The sequence below is a fragment of the Camelus bactrianus genome, chromosome 7, assembly GCF_048773025.1.
Source record: "Camelus bactrianus isolate YW-2024 breed Bactrian camel chromosome 7, ASM4877302v1, whole genome shotgun sequence".
NCBI classification, from domain to species: Eukaryota; Metazoa; Chordata; class Mammalia; order Artiodactyla; family Camelidae; genus Camelus; species Camelus bactrianus.
Genome location: NC_133545.1, coordinates 13,214,123 through 13,233,773, shown reverse-complemented (window position 1 = coordinate 13,233,773; position 19,651 = coordinate 13,214,123). Strand labels below are relative to the sequence as shown.

The window sequence follows — 19,651 nt, the reverse complement described above, 5'->3', positions numbered from 1 at the left end:
CATCTGCATCTGGGGGTTTATAACCTGTAAAGAGACTCATTTATATTTGTTGCTTTTGCATATTAATTGCTTTATAGTCTTACTGTGTGTATTGAGTAACCATAGGATGTTCTTAAAGGGATGTTGGATCTCCTGGGAAAAAAATTGCTTTTCATCAGTTGATAGCTTTAGATAAGAAATAGTATTTTCTAGTGTTTCTTGGATGGGTAAATTAATCTCAGTTGCACAGCTGACACAGCTTTGCCCTCAACAAATAGTCTGACACATGTAAAACTTTATTTTCTTATTCCTGAAATGGACCTATACTGATATGCTCACAGTGACGTTATGAAGACCAATGGAAAGGTTGCATGTAATCTGGAAGATCATTTAGTGTAATCATCTGTGTTTTGCTAGATTCTCCTTGACCATGACTCCTCGAAGTGATTGTCCAAGCTTGCATGCTTCCAGTGATAAGAAACTTATTTCATTATAGTATCAGAAAATTCTTTCATGCATTGAGCCAAATCTAAATGCTTTCCATCCTGTTGGTCCTAATTCTGCCTTTGAGTTTATTCACAATCTTATCATTTATCCACTTTGTGGCTTTCATATTTTTGAAAGCATTTATTATGTCCCCTTTTTATGTCACATGAAATAGGTTTCAGTATCTTCACTGTCTTGATTACTCTTCCTGTAATGATTTCTTTGAGTATATATTTTTAAAGTATTTATAACTTGCAAGTTATAGAAAATAACTAAATGCAGTTTAAGACCAAAAAAAGGAAACTTTTTTCTATGAATAAAGATATTTCCTTGAATTAAGGGCAAGGAAGGGATGGGAACTGATAATCTGGATTAACTCTTTTTCTCTTTACCTCTGTCTTCTTTCCTCACTATTATCCTATGTGTATCTGCAGACAAGACTACTTTATTTCCAAGGTTTTATATTTCAGAAAAGCCACACACAGAGATTTGCCCAGCTTTCTCATCCCAATCCATATTCTTGGGGTGAAAAATCTAATCGTATTGTCTTGAGTCAACCTAAACTTTTCTGGTCATGGGGAGAGAGTCACGCAGCACAGCATGGCTCTCAAAGGCCCAGCATGGTGTGAGTAGGGGAATGAGTGTGGTGCCCTGCACCACTGCAGTGGGTGAGATCTGACAGGCATACAGTTCCTTATTATGGGTGCTACACTTCTGTTAATAAAATAGTTCTTTTGAACTGAGAAACTATAGTTCTTTCTCAGTTCAAAGCAGGCTAGTGAACAAATGAAATTTACTTGAGGTCTCAGATTTTGTGCCTGTGCCTGGCTCCTTCAGGCCTTGACAGTTGGCTATGGAAGAAAGACATTTATCTAACTCTTACTTTTTTAATATGGTGTAATCATGTGCGTTTGTATCCCTAAACATTATATTGCTTGGTTTTACATGTTTTTGAGCTTCATATAAATGGAGTAATACTGTCTGTTTTCTTCTGCAGTTTGGTTTTTTACACTCAGTGTTATGTACCTCAGATTTATCTGTCTTTACAAGTGGTGGGACTCTGATTTTACTGCTGTGTGTACAGCGTTCCAGTGTATGAATATATCTCAGTTAATTTAGTCATCTTACTGTTGATGGATATTTGGGTTGTTGCCAGGCAGATAGTCTTAGCTGTATAATTCTTAAGACATGATCACCCAGGAACCATGGTACTGGCTGTTTGCATTTTTTTAAATGTAGTTTTGTAGCAGACACTGACATTTGTGCAGTAATATTTATTAATTGGTATGCATGAAATATTAGTAATAATATTTGTATTTTTATTATTAAAATTAGTGTTATTAAGAAAATAAAATGTTTTACTTTGTAAAACATACCTTCCATAACATGATAATTGCATTCCTAAGATTCCTCTCCTTACCAAAAATCGCATTTTAAACACAGCTGTGTCAGTGAAGAGAGCAAAGTCTTACAATATTTCTGCACCTGTGACAGTAATAAAAATATGTTCTAAATAATTACATAAACATTTTGTTACTTGCAAGATGAAAATAATAAATCGATTGATTGAAGCTGTCAGATCTGTACCTACTTGCTTTTCTTTTTGCCCTGAACACACATGAATAAGAGTCTTCCAGTTTCCTCTTTCAGTTTGGCTTTGACCTTGCATTTTTGCTTACAACATAAGTCACAATTACTAACAATAAAGAAGAAAACAGGATGCCAACATCCTGTTGGTAGTCACCAAACCAAATTGTGCTTTCCAGTCTTCCAAAGCGGAATCTCTTCTTGTGGTACTGGTTCCCCATCATAATGGGGACTAGCTGATAGTTGTCTGCACAATGTAGATTTTGTCCTTTATTTAATCATTTGTATTACAGCTTAAGTGTCCATATAATTTACTGGTCAACCATGGGCATTTTTAAGTTTTAAGTGATAGAGCACTATTAATAAATATGCTGAGGCAATAGGCAAAAACTGGGACTCTCCTTGGCTGCCTGGAAAGTATGGTTATCCTAATTTTATATCCAGGGTGTATCATGAAAGGTCAGCGTTGTACAAGAAATGTCCATATTTAAATATGCTAACATTTCAAATCCGAATCTAAACCCTAATTTTCATCTTTTGAAGATCTGCTTGCAAAGTAAACTTTGTAAATATGTTTGAAGAAACTTTTAGTATTTTTTTTTTCTCAGGATGATCGTTTAAGAGAACCTCTGCAAAAACTGAAACTGGCTGTTAGCAATGTCATGCCCGAACAGCTGTTTAAGTACCAGGAGGACTGCCAGGCTCGTAATCAAGCTAAGTGTGCCAAGTATGTACCTTTTCTATTTGGGCTGCCTTTTGCATTTGAGTAGTAATTGTAGCTATTAGGGATTGGTCTTAAGTGGACTTCATCACCAAGTAGAAATCCACATACACCATTGATGTGGTGTAATTGAATATTTTCTAAATGACAAGTCACTTCCCTCTCAGTTGCTTTGGTGTAAAAGGCAAAAGGTCTGCTGATACAGTGTATGGCTCTGATCAAAGCAAGAACTGACACTGGTCAGACATTCCACATGTTAACCAGCTTGACTGGTTGAAGTTGGATACGAATATTTTTTGAACTAAAAGATAAGTGTTCATGCTTTTATGTTAGAGTTTGAAGACCTTATTCACCAGAGCACTTTAGAAAGCACTTCAAATTCAAAGTATTACGTGGAAAGGTGGATTCCTTCTTTACCCTGTCTTTTGAGTTAACATTCAGTTAAGCAATTCAGCAAGTATCTATGGAGTACATCATAGGCAATGTTGGGTTAAAACTTTGCTTCATAAAATGTTTTTTACTTTTAGGTTTCAAACAGATGAAGAACGAGAGAAAAATGGATCCGAGGAAGATGATGATGAGAAACCAGGGAAACGTGTCATAGGACCAAGGAAGAAATTCCACTGGGATGACACCATTAGGTAAGATTTAACTAGAACCTTCACTTTTAACCAAATAGAGGATGTGAAGTAAGGTTTCTCATAAAAAGAATCTGTAGTAAATGGAAGCTAGATTGGAAGCAAGCAAAAATTAATGTGTAGGAAAAATTTAAGAGAAGATGAATTTGGTTCTAATACCCTTATAATTCTATCACTTTTATTTTCATATAATACTTTTTATAAGCTAATCTTATTATTGAGTAAGTCATACTGGTTTTAGAGGTGAAGTACTCAGTATACTTGTGTAATTGGTCATCTTTCTTACCAGTATTTCTGTACTCCAAGTAGAGGGTTGAGTTGTAGGACTGTCCCTTTCAATCTTTGGTGCCTAGATTAAAGGTATCAAAGGAAATTATTTCATATTGGGGATTTGGCTGTAGTGCACTGAATGATATATGTTAGACATTATTTATCTTCATGTCATCTTCTGAATTCTTCAGATAATATTCTTTATTATTGCTGTCAGATTTGTGTGCTTTTTAAAAAACCTGTTTCAAGCTTAATTTTCTACAACTTTGCAGTCAGATTTATATATAAATATATATTTTTAATCTGTTTAGAACTTTGTTATGTAACCTTGTTGAGATCAAATTGGGATGCTATGAGTTAGAGCCAAATAAAAGCCAGTCTGCTGAGGATTATCTTAAATCCTTTATGGAGACAGAGGTGAAACCATTGTGGCCTAAGGGCTGGATGCAGGCAAGGTAAGAAATATGACATCCTAGATTTTATTTTACTTTCTTATTGCTGTTATTAAAAACACACATACACACACGTATGACATTCATTTTCCTGAGGACCTAGTATGTTTAACATTCTATACAGTCATCTCAGATGGTCTCTGCTTTGAAAACTTCAAGCATTTAAAAGACAAAACAGTAATATGGACATAGAGATAAAGAGATACACATAGAGGTGATCTTTTTTCTTTAACCAGCCACTTTTTTGTGTGTGTGTGCCTGAATTTGCTAGTAGAGAAAAAGGGAGGGGGTAAGAAATTTATGAATTTTGGGAGGGGAACTTCATATGGGTATCATGAAGATAAGTAACTGGATAGAAGATTTAGAGTGTAGAAAAAGAAGCACAGCCTTTTTCTACTGAAAATAGTGTAGAGTAGTATCTCAAAAACTACGAGCAGCCCAATTTAAAGAGTTAAGTAAAGAACGTTAAAATTAATAGACTTGGCTGTCTCAACCTGTCATCCTAAATTGTTCTTAAATCAGCAGAAAACATCTGTTGCTCTGTAAAAAAAATTTAAATAAAGAGGTAATATAATCTATTCCCATGAAATAGATTATTGAATTTACTATACCATTATAAATCTTTACTTGATAAATAAGCAAATAATAGCCTATTGAAAATCAAATGATTAAAATGACAAAGTGATTATCATGTTCTTATCTGCTGTAGAAAAATAATTGTGTCCTTTTAATTTTTCCAGAATGCTTTTTAAGGAGAGTCGGAGTGTACATAATCATCTTACTTCTGCTCCGTGAGTAAATGCAGACTTTAGATTTCTTCATTTATTTTTACTCACATTGTGTGCTTTATTTTAGTAAACAAAAATATTTATTAAATGCTATGTTAAAAAGAACTTAAACATACATTTAGACAATCTCTGTTTTACCACTACCTTTTTAAAAGAAATCGTTTTTACTGTTGATTCTGTAGACCTTAGAACACATTTATCTGTTAAATACTTCTCAGGCTAGTCTCTGAAAACTTGAATCCGTAATGTAACATACTGGCCTGAGATCTGGGAGTGAGAAGCCATGTAAACAGGAAGACTCCGGTGGTTTCCTTTGTTCCTGGGCCTTCTGCCCACCGGTTCTTTTGTGTCTTTTTTTCCTTTCCGTCTAAATGACCATCTACATAGGTGATCTATCTTTGTGCTTTCTAGGACAGCTCTGTATATATACCTACTCAGCCTTGCCTTGCAGAGTGTTTTATTCCACAAAATTAACCTACCTTTCATGTCCTTCCTTGTGTTCAAACTGGATGTTTCATTTGTGACGTAATTCCTAGAGACAGGTCTCTTATCCTCCTGACAGGCAGTAGTGTGAAGGCAAGTTTATTCTGTGGCTGTATTTTTGGGTGAATACTAGTTAACTTGACAAGGATTTTATTTTCACCTACAACTTAAGGCTACTTCTCTGGAGACTTGAAGTATAGTGTTAATACTTAATAAGGTGTAAAATTAGCAAGTCACTGAATTTACTGAGCACTCTAGTTCAGTATTCTGCTAAAAGGTCTGATTAACATCTTGGTAATGTTACACAGTTCCCCCTCTCCTTGTATACAGTTACAGTCAATGGAATTTTGTACGGCTTTCAGGAAGGACACTTTGTTAGTATGCCACCAGAGATACATTGAATTGGTTGTGGTTTTCAGATCTTGCTGTTTTTATTTTTTGGGTGTAAATCTGGAGTAGTTTGGTTTTATACGTTTGTAAGTTTACTTTGTTGCAGGTAGTTTAGCTATCCTAGGGTGGGGAGTTTTTTTAACATATATATAATACATAATATATAATTATATATATTTAATGCATTTATATTTATTTGTGTTAATAATATTTCCGGCCTTTTATTTCCCTATAGTTCTAAAATCATGTATATGCTACAATTCAAGTATTAATAATTCATTCCTTTAATTCTAAAGCAGATATTTACATAGATCCTCTCCCTCGGGTTTTTGTTTTTGTTTTTGTTTTTTCCAGTAGCTTCATTAGTATAGCCAACTTGTGTTTTGTTTTATATCAGAAAGTAGGAATCTGCATGATGATACAGGCCTAGAAGTCATGAATATTACTGTGGCCTTAATAATGTTATAGATTGGCAGTAAAATTTTAATCAAATTACTTGTTGACTTAATTGTTGGCATTTTAATTTCATGAAGTAGAAATATTCAGACAATGTGAGGTATTTTAGCTTTTCAACCCTTTAATTATTCAACAGACATTTGAGTACTTTCTTGTGCTGTGGAACCTGTAAGGTTTGTTTCATTTTCAGACTATTCCTCACTGGTTCCCAAAGGTTCCAAGTTTCCATGGTATTTTTTTTATTGCCTTTTTTCTGTCATTCTGAAATTTATATTTGAATTATTATATTAAAAATAATTTTCTTTAGAAACTTGAGGATTTTGTTTTGCTTTGTTTTTTTTAAACAATATCTTTTACAACTTGGTTTAATTTGAGCTTGAAGTTACCTTGAAGCTCTTTTTTCTATAAATAATTGCAAATCCTAACTACTTCTTTGAAATGAGTCTCCTTAGACAGTTTTGTTAGCCTGTTTTGAGTTATTTTAGTTTGGACTATTTGTGTTTAATTTTTTTTAAAGCTTTATCGTCTACATTCCACATTTTACTAGTGGTTTGACTTTTATTCTGGTTAATTGAAATTGGGAGAAATGTTGCTGTATATTCACATAAAAACTGAGCACCTATATAACTTATATATTGTTTCTTCAGAGAGCTTCCCAAACAGCAGAAGAAATTATTTACCCATATAATTACAAGATTTTGTGTTATAATTTCCTCATGAGTGACTTAACTGCTGCTGAAATGGCCTCCTTTTTAATCTTTTGTATTAGGGCAAAGAAAAAGGTGATTTCTGCACCTAAACCCAAAGTGAAGGTAAGTATTGAACCAAATCTTTAATTAGTCATAATTGGTGACTATTGAAATAGATTCTTAAGATGAAAATGATATATGGTATTTAGCATAGATTGATAGGTACCCTACTCTTAAGATGAGTGTTTTCAAACATTATAAAAATCCTAGAACCATTGTATTTGGGAGAGTAGATGACTGTGTGACAGTGGGAAATTTATATTAGTTGAGTTGTAAGGCTTAACTTAATACTACTTAGAAATGCTGGATAAAATATGATGAGTATCTTTTAAAAGTATAGCTGAAATTGTGAATATATAAGAGAAATCCCTAAGGCCTTAGACAAAGAAGAAGCTGCCAGAGTGTTAATCTGTCCCTGAGACTAGTGGCCCCTAGGGGTGTTTGCTGACTTCCATCCATCACCTTCTCAGAACACAGCAGATAAGATTTTCTTAGATTTACATAGGTTGGGAATGAACTGCATAAACCTGGGACTCTTAAAGGATAACATTTTAGTAAAAGAAAGAACTAGAAAAGAAATCCACTCACCAGCAGAAAGATCAAGAAATTTGTGTGTCTTGGCCTGGGTTCTGGATTAGAGGAAGAAAGTCCTCTCTGAAAATTTTCCCTGATTTAGGACTTTATACTACCTGCATGATCTGGGAAAACCTCAAGCTAAGAAGATAACTTACAGTCGTTAGATTAGTATTAACCCACGGCACTGGCAAGTCACATTCTCTCTGGAATAATGCACCTTCATCCCTAGCTTCAGAGGTTTACCACGTATATACAGTATCAAACATGAGTTTACAATCTGAAAATACAGAATACATGAGGAAGTAAGTCACTGTGAGTGAGAGTCAGCAGAAACAACCAACAGAATTAGATCCCTTTGAAGGGCAAGTGATGGATTTATTGGATTTAGAACATAAAGTAATTCAAGTTTTTTAATATTTGAAGAAGAAAAGGGGACAAAAAATACCCTATCAAAATAGACAAGGTAGAACTGTACCGAGTATAACCCCTAGAAGGGAAAACTCTAATCATTTGAAATTAAAATTGTAATGAAAGCCCACACCTTTTTGGTTTTAGACTTTTCCCATAGCCTTCAACTCTTTGAATAGAGAATTTCTTTGCTTGTGAGGTTATGGCCAGAAGGTCAATATTTGGTACCCTGTGGTCTTCTTAGCTTTTAGTGGTAGGGGCTTGTTGAATACAGATTAAATAGTCTTCTTTTTCTTAGTAACCTACTTTGTCTTCTGATCCAGTTAATATTGAGCCAGTATTCGTTAAATCTGTTGAGTTCATGCTTTGTTTTGACATTTGACTTTATTTTTAAATTCCTAATACCTTCAAAAAAGGTTGTTTAAATTTTGATACATCTATTCACACATATGAATAATTTACCAGAATTCTAATAATTGGTGAGTTAGGAATTAACCCGTTTTGTTTGGTTCTTTGTGATTAGTAACTTTTTCCTTTTCCCAAAATGGAAAAACTGTATTGCTGATTTGCTTTTTTTCTTGCCCAGCCACCCCTTAAATACCGATTTCGTTTATAAAAGTAATGCAAGGACATGCTTACAGTAGAAAATGCAAACAAAACAGAAAAGTAAGAAGGAGGATAGTAAAAGTGTCCAGAAATTTCTGCTCACACAGAGAAAAAAAGCTCTAACTTTCTGGTGTACATCTGCCCCCTCTGGATCTCTGTCCCTGCCTCCCCTCTTTCCTCTTTCCAGCTATCCATCCAGCTATCCAACCATCCATACAATGATTCATTTATTCAGATGGAATTAATATTTTATGTGAATGGAATAACCTCCTTTTTTGTCTCAAATATATATCCTGAATAGTTTTCTCTGCAGCTATAAATCTACACAGTACACTTCTTGGGTGGATTTAAGGTTATTTTTATGAAGAAAAATATTTAAAATGGCAATTTTATACTGGTAACACTGCCAATATTATTTTGATACACTCCCTCGCCCTCATTTCTGTACTTTGTGTAGCAGTGCAGTTTTCACTTACTGTGTAGTGGATGGCATGTCAGTGCAGTTGTGTCTCATGGGCATTACCTATTCATCTTAGCAGACAGTTTTGCCTTTAATGAAGTTACACTATAGACTTCTGAAAGGCATTGAGGTTTTCAGTCAGGCCTTTTTAGAATAGAAGTTTTTTCTTAAAAAAAAAATCTTTAGAAAAATTGCTAAGAAAGAGTTTAATGGCATTCTTAGCAGAAAGAAGAATTTATTATTCTTACTTACTGTAATACCTTAGAAGGTGATGGTAAAGACCCTTCCTCTCCATTCTTTCCCCACTGTGGTTAAGGTAAGTGCTGTGGTGGTATAAATTAATATATAATATCAGGCTTTGGGTTTGGATTTATTTGGATTTGTTTGTTTATTTTTAGGAAATTGAAGAAACTTTGAAATGATTTTTATGTACTTTTAATCTTAAAAATGAAATGAGTCAAGTACTTTATATTTTAAGAGAAAAATATAATTCTTTCGCTCTTTGCATATTTTAAACTGTGCTCCAATTCTTGTATCTCGTCCTTGAATTTTAAGAAAGTTGATTTTTTTCTGGATGAAACAGAAAATATTAGATATTCAGAGTTTAAATTCCTCATGCTCTTGTTTTCGTAGCATAGTGCATTGCTCATAGTGAATATATGTTGTATAACCTGCAAATGATTTCTGCCATAATGAATAGAAAACATAATTTAATTATGCCTGAATTGAATCATCTGCCAGTTTGATGTACACCTTCTCTATGCACTGGCTGTGGGTAGCTGTAGGACGGGGCATACAAAGAGATACAACAGCAGGGAAGCAGGAGTGAGGATCAGTCTGGCAAACCATACCACATGAGAAGGGTAGAGTCCTAAGATAAAGGCAGGATTTCTCCTAGGTACAAAAAGAATTGTCTGAACAGATGGACTTGGAATAGTGTCTGAAGATCTGACACAGGTGGTGAGGGGAGAGGCGGTTTCATCAGTCATATAACTAGTACAGGAATGTTCCTTTGGCTTAGCTTTAAGCCTTCTTAGAGTGGCTTTCTAAGGTGTGGCAGCCGTGTGCAGTATATCAGGTAGTGCAGTTAGGAGCTCTACCCTCTGGAAAATTATTTTGGTTTTTATGGTCGCTAAAGAAGATTTCTAGTACAATTTTAATTATCAGAGTTTCTTAATCCTTTGAAAACTAATACTTTGTGAGTGTTTACTAATTATTTAATTTTTTTCCAATATAATGCTGTTTATGCAGGAGTGTAGTCCAAAAAAGGACCAGAAAACGTCTGCACCCTTGGTGGCTTCAGTTGGTGGTCCTTCGACGAGCTCTAGCACATCGGCTGTGGCCTCTACCAGCTCTAGCTCTACACCAGCCCAGGAGACGATTTGCCTTGATGACTCACTAGATGAAGAACTTTCTTTTCATCCACCTGCACTGGATCTTGTTTCGGAAGCTTTAGCTGTTATCAACAACGGGAACAAGGGCCCTCCAGCTGGCTCAAGGATAAGTCTGCCAACTGCGAAACCTCATCCAGGACTGAGAGAAGAAAAATTAGCAAGTATCATGAGCAAACTGCCACTGGCTGCTCCCAAAAAACTAGATTCTACTCCAACTGCACATTCGTCAAGTCTTATTGCTGGTCACACAGGGCCAGTGCCAAAGAAACCCCAGGATTTAGCTCATACTGGCATCTCTTCAGGCCTTATTGCTGGTTCTTCAATTCAGAACCCTAAAGTTTCCTTAGAACCTTTGCCGGCCAGGCTACTTCAACAAGGACTCCAGAGGTCAAGCCAGATCCATGCTTCTTCCTCTTCACAGACCCATGTCTCCTCTTCTTCCCAAGCCCAAGTTGCTGCCTCCTCTCATGCTCTGGGAACATCAGAGGCCCAAGATGCTTCTTCGTTAACACAAGTAGCAAAGGTGCACCAGCATTCAGCTGTCCAGCAGAACTATGTGTCTCCATTACAAGCAACTATTAGTAAATCACAGACCAATCCAGTGGTGAAATTAAGTAATAATCCCCAGCTTTCCTGTTCATCCCCACTTATTAAGACTTCAGATAAGCCACTCATGTACCGCCTTCCCATATCTACTCCCCCACCTGGAAATGGTTCTCAAGGGTCCCACTCCCTGGTTTCTAGGACAGTACCTAGCACCACTACCTCCAGTAACTATTTAGCCAAGGCTATGGTGTCACAAATCTCCACGCAGGGTTTCAAATCTCCCTTCTCAATGGCTGCATCCCCCAAACTTGCCGCATCTCCAAAACCTGCCACATCTCCTAAACCCTTGCCCTCACCTAAGCCTTCTGCCTCACCCAAGCCCTCTCTGTCAGCTAAGCCTTCAGTATCAACTAAACTTATTCCTAAGTCCAACCCAACTCCCAAGCCTACTGTATCCCCAAGTTCTTCCAGTCCAAATGCACTAGTGGCCCAGAGTAGCCACTCCAGTGGTAACAACGCAGTCCATAAACAGCCCAGTGGAATCAACATCAGCAGACAGTCTCCCACCTTGAATTTATTGCCCTCCAGTCGCACTTCAGGCCTTCCGTCTACAAAAAATCTTCAAGCCCCTTCAAAGCTGACAAACTCATCATCCACTGGAACTGTTGGGAAGAACAGCTTGAGTGGAATTGCAGTGAATGTACCTGCCAGCAGAGGTAGTAACCTTAACTCAAGCGGAGCCAATAGGACTAGTCTATCTGGGGGAACAGGAAGTGGAACACAGGGTGCTACTAAACCGTTGTCTACTCCACATAGACCATCCTCTGCCTCAGGGTCTTCAGTGGTAACAGCCAGTGTGCAGGTATGTATGTTAGATACATTTATGTAATAAAGTGTAAGACTGTGTGGTTTTTCTTACCAGTTTTATAACCTTATTACAATATATAGATTGTTTGTAATAACTTATAGCTTATGGCCAAGGAACCTTCCTGATGTTGATATCACAGTGATGGAGATACTTGGGGACAAAATTTTTCTTAAGATGTGGGGGGGTGGTTCTGGTAAAGTATCACATGCTTACTTTCAAAAATTCTGAGAAACACAACTAAAATACATATTTAAAACTGTATCTTATCAAAGTCCAGAACAAAATAGTAACTTATGATTTTAACATACCTTCACTTACCTCCTGTTTTCCCCATCCTTTTTACCCCTTTCTCCTGCCAACTTTGTTTTTATTTAATCAAATTTATACATTCATATTATCTTTTTTGCTTTAACCATTTGTCTTTTTGAATAAAATTTTTATTTTGCATGAATTTTACATTTATTCTTATATAATTCTCTGTCAAGTTAGTGTCAGTAATAAATTTATACCACATTTTCCCCATTCATGAGTTTTTAATTTAAATTTCTCTCTCAGTTAGCAGAAATACCTGACTCACAGAATCTTTTCAAGAAGGCTAACATGAGAGCTGTTTCCCTTTAGCTCTTGTATACCTGATAATGTATGTGCTGTCACACTTGAGTTGATACAGACTTCTTGGGTCACTAGCTGTCTCACTCCACATTTTGTAAATACAGCTCCACTGACCCTTAGTTAGTATTTAAGGTTATAGAGAAGTCTGAGGCCATTCTGACTTTTTGTTACTTGTAAGTATTGTGTTTTCTCTGCCTAGTTGCTAATCACATTTTCTCATTTTCCTTGAAAATCAAGTGTTCCCAAGTAATGGCTAGGCTTATCTAGTTTCCATTAATTTTGTACCTAGAAAGTGGTAACATCTTTGAGTCTCAGACCTGCCTGTTTTTTCAGCTCAAGAATATTTAATTCTGTTATGGATCTGATTATTATTTCTGATTCATTGCCTAGGTTTTTTGAGAACTCTTCATTACTCACATATTTCATCTCTCTACTTTTCATATCATCTTCTCTCTTAATTGTTAATTGTTTTCAGTTAATTGTTGATTGTATTCATCTACCTGCCACTTCTTTGTATTAGGAGACTTTCTCTGATTTGTCCTTCACTTTACTGATTTGGTTTCTTTAATTTTTTTTTTTTAAGTCAACTGTCATCTCACCATTGTTAATATTTTCCCGATACTTTTTTAGACTCTTCGAGAAAGTGGGTTTTACATAATATTCTGTTTCATAAGAAGCTTTAAAAAATAATATTTTATGATATATTATTTCTTAGGTTCTCATTTATTCTTTGAAAACATGACTTTTATCAATTTGCAGAATTCTCTTGTCTGAGAAATTGCTCTAATTTTGTACTGCCTCTTGTTTATGTGGGATAGGAACATCTAATGAAATACTTTTCCCCTTGGTGTTTGTAGAGGTTCTCTGCTATTCAGTGTAAGCAAAGTGTTGTATTCAATATACACTTAAAATCCAAAGCATCACTCTGCCTTTACTGTAGGCTTAGAAATGAATGAATTCTAGAATTCTAACAGAGAAAAGAATTCAATTAACCAATAATTCATTATTCGAAATCTAGGATTAATAGATGTTTTATCTATCTAATTTTACTTTTATCAGAAATAAGAAAAATAACCAAAAAACTGATTAGGAATTGTATGTTAAAATTTAAGTTGTAACTATGATCTGGGAGTTAGTCCACATTCCTGTTTGTATTATCTTTATTAAAATGTTGACCTTTTTTAAATTAATCTTTAATTTGATCACAGGAATATGTGGAAGTATTAGAACAGAAATGGCAGTTTCACGCCCCATATCCTCTTTCCTCGTGTCAACTACTTTTAACTCTTGGCTTTTTCTCTGTGTTTTTAAAAAATAAAAATGAATGGAAGACTATTTATTTTAATACTATCTTTTGACTTCTCATTATGATAAATAAATAAATAAGGCTTTTAGCTCTCTTACACCTTTCCTGTTCTCCTGAAAGAATAAAATTACAACTTTTGGTTAAATCTGTGACTATGTAAAATATTGTCTCTGTTGAGCTAAATATTATAAACTGTGGTTTCATTTGATTTTTATTATAAATTTTTGGCTTTTTTCCTGGAGTTAAAAATTGCTTTTTTTTTTTTTTTTTCTTAACTTGCTTTGTTTTCTTTGAATTTAAATTAAATCTTTCTCTATCCTTTGTCATCTCTAGAATCTATCTGTTCTTTTTTGTTGTTGTTGTTGTCCTGGAAATCTTCCTGTGTTGGTCATTTATTTCAAAAGAACAACTTGGCATACCAGTTGTTTACCTATTGGTTTGTTAGCAAGGAACCTACATGGCAAAATTTGCGTTTTCTAAAGTGTAACTACTCTCTCCTGGTTTTCTTCCTCTCCAGAATGGCTTTATAAGTTCCTTAGTGTTCCTGCCTTCACATCTGATCCTTTTTGTTCTTTCTTACTAGTTTGACTGAAGAAAAGACAAATAATTGAATAAGGTTATTTCTAACTTTTGGTGAACCTAAGTTTCTTGTTTTTAAACATCGCATCTCATTGAAGTCTTATCAGCTACCTAGTGGCCTCTAGATCCTGTCTCTCTAGCTTGCCAACACTAAAAACAAATTTCCTATCTATGCCTGTAAAATAATCCACTCCTGTCTGAAGGACATCTTCAGCTGTCTATTCATTTGCAGAGTGAAAATGTCAGTTCTGAGTTTAAGAGAAGTTAGTCTTTCTGGATTCAGATTGTTATCTCTGCTTGCTTTTTATTTAAAAACTTTCCACTCAAGGCTTCCTTTTCTTTCTTGCCCTTCAACTTACTGATTTTCTCTGAATTCCATCTCTGCCACTCTAATTGCTAAAATAATTAATTCACTAAGCAAATGTTTGTTAAGTGTTTAATATGTGCCAGGCACTCCTCTAGGTGCTGGGGAAATAGGGTGAATCAAGATTTCCTCCTCTCATGGAGCATATATTCTAGGTAGGAAGATAAGCAAAAGACAAATATTTACAAATATTTTAAGTGCTATGAAAAAATAAAGCAGAATGATAAGGTAATGTGATTGCTGCTAACATAAATAGGGGAGATGAAGATTGCTTTTTGAGATGCAACATTTGAGCTGACAATTGAATGAGCAGGAGCCAGCCATTTGGATAGAAGAGTGAGTAGTCCAGGCAAGAAGGATGGTAGGTGTGAAGACACTGAGATAGAACAGTCCTGACAACACGTAGGTTTAGACGTGTAGGGAAAGATGGGGTGGTGATGAAGGCAGAGATCAAGTCAGAAACATGTGATGGAGGATCTTGAGGGCCATGATAAGGACTTGGGGTTTTATTTTGTATTCAGTGGGAAGCTACTGGAGGGTCTTCAACAGGGGAGTAGTAGAGTCTGACTTGTATTTCAGAAGATCACTCTGGATGTTGTAGAGAATGGGGGGCAGATTTACTTACCAAAATGAAATGTAGTTTAAAAATAATGTATGCCCACCACAGGAAGAGGGAGGTTTCCCTTCATATTTCCCCGTGGGAATGAAATGTGGAGGTCGTGGAAAATATTTTTGAATATAAGGCATTATCTTGAATTATTTGCCTACTTCATGGTGACACCTTTTCCTGGATGCTTCTAAATGGTATCAACAGTGGGATACCCACCACTTCTGAAAGGTCTGCGTCTTCCAGGAGAGAGAATTTTATAAATGCCCCTATAACGTTTAGATAATCTAGTGTTTCATTTTAGTTTTATAAACAAAAGAGGATATGGAAGGTATTTGAAAGTACAAAATGTTAGACAGGAATGGCATGGTGCCATTTTTTATTACTGATACTCAGTTACTTAATTTTGGAAGTTGCCCTAATTTACATTTTCTATCAGTTTTGATGCTTCCATTAGCCTCCTCCAGAAAAGCATCTGAGTTCTCCTCATTAGCACTGTTTAATGTTCCTCATTCGGGGGCTCCCCTTGGGGTGCATGGCCTTGGAGTGTGTTCCCCGTATTATCCTGAGACTGTGGTAGAATTATGATTTAAAAGAAGAAAGAACCCTTGTTAATTCTTAAATTGATGCAGGATCCTTTGTTGCTTCAAAGCATTCTTCTTTCTAACTTAGTAATTCTTTCCTAAATCACCCATTTTGTATATCATGGTTGGCACAGTAGAGGGAAAAAACTGGCAAATAAGGAAAGTGTAAAGTGAGGAAGATTTGTGCTTAAGTGTGGGAGGAAATTGTGGTTAAAAAAAGAAAACATGGATATGTTGACTATGAGCTCATCTTGTCTTCTATTTTATGATGCTTAAAAACTAAGGTTTCAAGCCTGAGTGGTGGGAAAGAATGAGACTATTGATGGTAGCAGTTAACACATGTAGAAAGGAAATGATTGCAGCAGATGATGAGTTAAATTTTGGACATGCCAGGTTGGGGGGTGTTAGATATCCAAGTGGGATTCTTCACTAAATCATTAGCCATACAGGATTTTGAAACAGATGAGAGGTCAGAACTAAGGGTATAAATTTGAGAGAGAAATAAAGGACATAAGGGGTGGAGAGCTAGTGGAAAAACTAGATTAGAAAGCTTTTTGAGGATGTTCTTCATTTTTTGTTTAACAGTGGGGTGGACCATTAAGTGTGTAACTGTATGATGTAATGTGGCATTTTTGCATGGGAAAATCACCTACATTTTTCTCAGACATTAAGTAAAATGATCAGCCCTTAATAATGTTTACTGGTAGAAGTCATAAATACACAAAATAAAACTGACGGTAGCTAATGTTTATTATTAACAGATACTCAAAAGAATTCCATTTTCTCGACTGTAAAATGTTTGACCACAGAAATTGAGTTGATGAAATAAGGCTACAAAAGAAAACACACAGTTGCAGAAACTATAGTGGATAATATCTGATACTGAGAAATTTTGATTATAATCTTTGTTGACAAGTACACATAGAAAAGTCAAAATGGGGAAAATTGCTTAATTGCTTTGTAGAAAATTATTCAAGGAATTAAATTAGCTTAATGGAATATATTTAAGTAATTTTTCAATGAAAGCTCATCAGTGCTAGCATATTTCTAAGTGTTTTTCTTTATAAACATTTATAAAGCCCAGGTAGGGGAGTGCCAAAACACCTTCTAATTTACCTTTTGCCTTAGGAGTCTAAGTTCCAAAAAGTAATGGAATTGGAAACTCGCTTTCAGGGGTTAAGGAGGGACTAGATAATGTGGAAAATGGAGTCTGCCATTCAGTATGTTTGATAATAAAATGAACACACATAAGTCAGGTTGTTGCCAGGGGTTGAGACAGAGGTGGGAATAACCACGTGGTTGTAAAGAGATGAGATGTCTGTATATGCGAAGGCAGAGAAAACGTGGAAAAAGAACTTTTGCCCCCGAAAGTTCTGCATAGGTGGGATTCATGGCAAAGGTCCAGTAGATAGCTTTTGAGGAAGGGGCAAGTAAGGCTAAGGATGAGGAAGAGCATCCAGGATGGCCTCATCTCTTTAAGGTGTTACTGTGAAAGTACAGAATATTGAGTTGGGGGATCTGAGAGCATAGTAATAGTCTAGATCAGCAACTTTTACAGGGATTGTGCCAGGAAAGATTGTAAGACAGATGGTGAAATTACAGAGCACTTTCAGAGACCAAATTGAGATTATATGGAATTAATTACCTGTGTCAGATCTAGGGGCCAGGAGCAAAAGTGGAAATCTAAGGTTAGAGATGAGTGCATTAAGAGAGTGAGTCGGTGTTAATGCAGGCATTGCAGTAGCAGTTAAGAAGGAATCTAAACTGGTGATGGTGAGCTGAGTATAGACGTATTTCCAGAACCAATATTAGTCATTCTTTGAAGTGTAGTTTACACATCCGACTTCATTTCTGCCTCCCAAAGTTTCTGTTAGAGCAGATATAAGGACATAGTCTTGCGTCCATGAGGATATTAAGTGAAATAAATCTATTCAGGTTAAAGACTTGATTTCTTATGTATTTTGACCCCTGGTTTCTGCAGTCCACAGCAGGAGCATCATTATTGGCTAATGCCTCACCTCTGACTCTCATGACATCACCTTTGTCTGTAACAAATCAAAATGTGACTCCTTTTGGGATGCTGGGTGGCCTTGTTCCAGTGACCATGCCCTTCCAGTTTCCCTTGGAGCTACTTGGCTTTGGAACGGACACAGCTGGAGTGACAACCACCTCGGGATCTACCTCAGCCGCTTTCCACCATAGCCTAACTCAGAGTAAGTGGGGCGCTTTTGTTTACTTGACTACCTAGTTTGACAGAACAGGAAACCATACAAATTTTTACTTACTGAGAGAAGTCCACTTGGAATTAGTGGAGATTATAGATTTTTTTTTTTTAAGAAATGCAGTTTATTTCATCTATATATAAAATAAGATTACTGGACTCTGGAATTTTATTTACAATTCTCTGAGTGAACTGTCTATTCCACGTTTCTATCTTAATGAAATTTATAATAAGAGGAAGTCAAATTTGCTGGGTTATTTGCATATACATATATTTATACATGTAAATAGTTTTGAATGTATGTGCTCTAGTTTAAGAAAGCCTTTGAAGTCAAAGTCTGTGCTTGTATTAGATAAATTAAACTATTTTCACCTTTTATCTAAGAGAGCTCAAATCTTAGTTTTAAGAAGATCACTGACAAGTCTGTTTTCCTCTCAGATTTACTAAAGGGTTTACAGCCAGGAGCTCAGCACGCAGCAACACTTTCCCACTCACCTCTGCCTACACACTTGCAGCAAACATTTAATGGTAAGAGAGCCACCTATTTCTTCCTCTCTTTATTATTTATACAGATTTACAAATATGTATTATAAATCTTTTCTGAAAACAATGTGAATGGAATGATAAAGATAGGAAAAACTAATTTTCATATGACTGAATCCTCGTTGACAACCAGCACCTTTTAAGAGAAAGGAAATAGGTAAAGGAGATCTTCTGTTACACATGCAGAGAAGGTGTTTGTTATATGGAAGTGATAACAAAAAAGAGGATTCATAAGACAATGGATAAAAGTCACGTCCAGGAACAGTCATAGTTCATATTTATTGAAAGCTTACTAGGGGCCACATAGTCTTGTGACTACTTACATGTATTAGCTAATTCAATCCTTATAACAAACCTGTGAGTGAGGTAACAATCCCCATTTTACAGATCAGGAAACTGAGTCAGAGGTAGGCAACTTGCCCAGGGTGATGCACTAGTCACTGTTTGATCTGAGATACAAACCCAGGAAGTCTGACTCCACAGCCTTTATTCTTAACTGTTAAACTTTTCTGCCTTATAGCAGTGATTAAATTAAGATTCAAAATGTATGCATTGTATACTTGCAGACCAACTAGATTACTCTGAAATCTGAAACTGGATAGTGGGCACTGGACATAACACTGGCCTCCACGTTCTTGCTGTCACCAGCAGTTGACCCCAGTAGAATGCTGATACTGTTCTGAAGGCCATTTTCAGGATTTCTGAGCAGCTCTGCTGCTCTCTCTTAACTGTGGAAGTTGGCTGGGGCCTCACTGTTATTTTTGGCCACTGCATTTAAAATTATCTTTGAACAAGTTTACAATTGACCACAATGTGGAAATGGGAGCAATGGGGCAATCTTAAGGCAATAGGCTGTAATTAATCCTTGAAAACAGCTAAGTGGTAAGCTGCCCCAGACTCACCCCTTGAGAGAACAAATAGAAAGCAAAGTTGTGCAAATGGGGAACACAAAGTAGGCACAAATATCAGTAATCCTGA

General features: G+C 35.9%; 1 protein-coding gene across 3 annotated transcripts in view; it reads left to right on the top strand.

Annotated features, from left to right (window-relative positions):
• Positions 1-19,651, top strand: part of UBN2 (ubinuclein 2) — a 69,916-nt gene that overhangs the window by 29,465 nt on the left and 20,800 nt on the right. For 2 of the 3 annotated variants that reach the window (XM_010947480.3, XM_074366948.1), the window contains exons 9-16: positions 2,661-2,779; positions 3,301-3,414; positions 3,993-4,136; positions 4,874-4,924; positions 7,020-7,062; positions 10,301-11,851; positions 17,891-18,122; positions 18,569-18,658. In XM_010947480.3, the coding sequence (XP_010945782.2) occupies positions 2,661-2,779; positions 3,301-3,414; positions 3,993-4,136; positions 4,874-4,924; positions 7,020-7,062; positions 10,301-11,851; positions 17,891-18,122; positions 18,569-18,658 (2,344 nt within the window). The remainder of the gene's footprint in view (positions 1-2,660; positions 2,780-3,300; positions 3,415-3,992; positions 4,137-4,873; positions 4,925-7,019; positions 7,063-10,300; positions 11,852-17,890; positions 18,123-18,568; positions 18,659-19,651) is intronic. The other variant, XM_074366949.1, reaches the window with a different exon arrangement.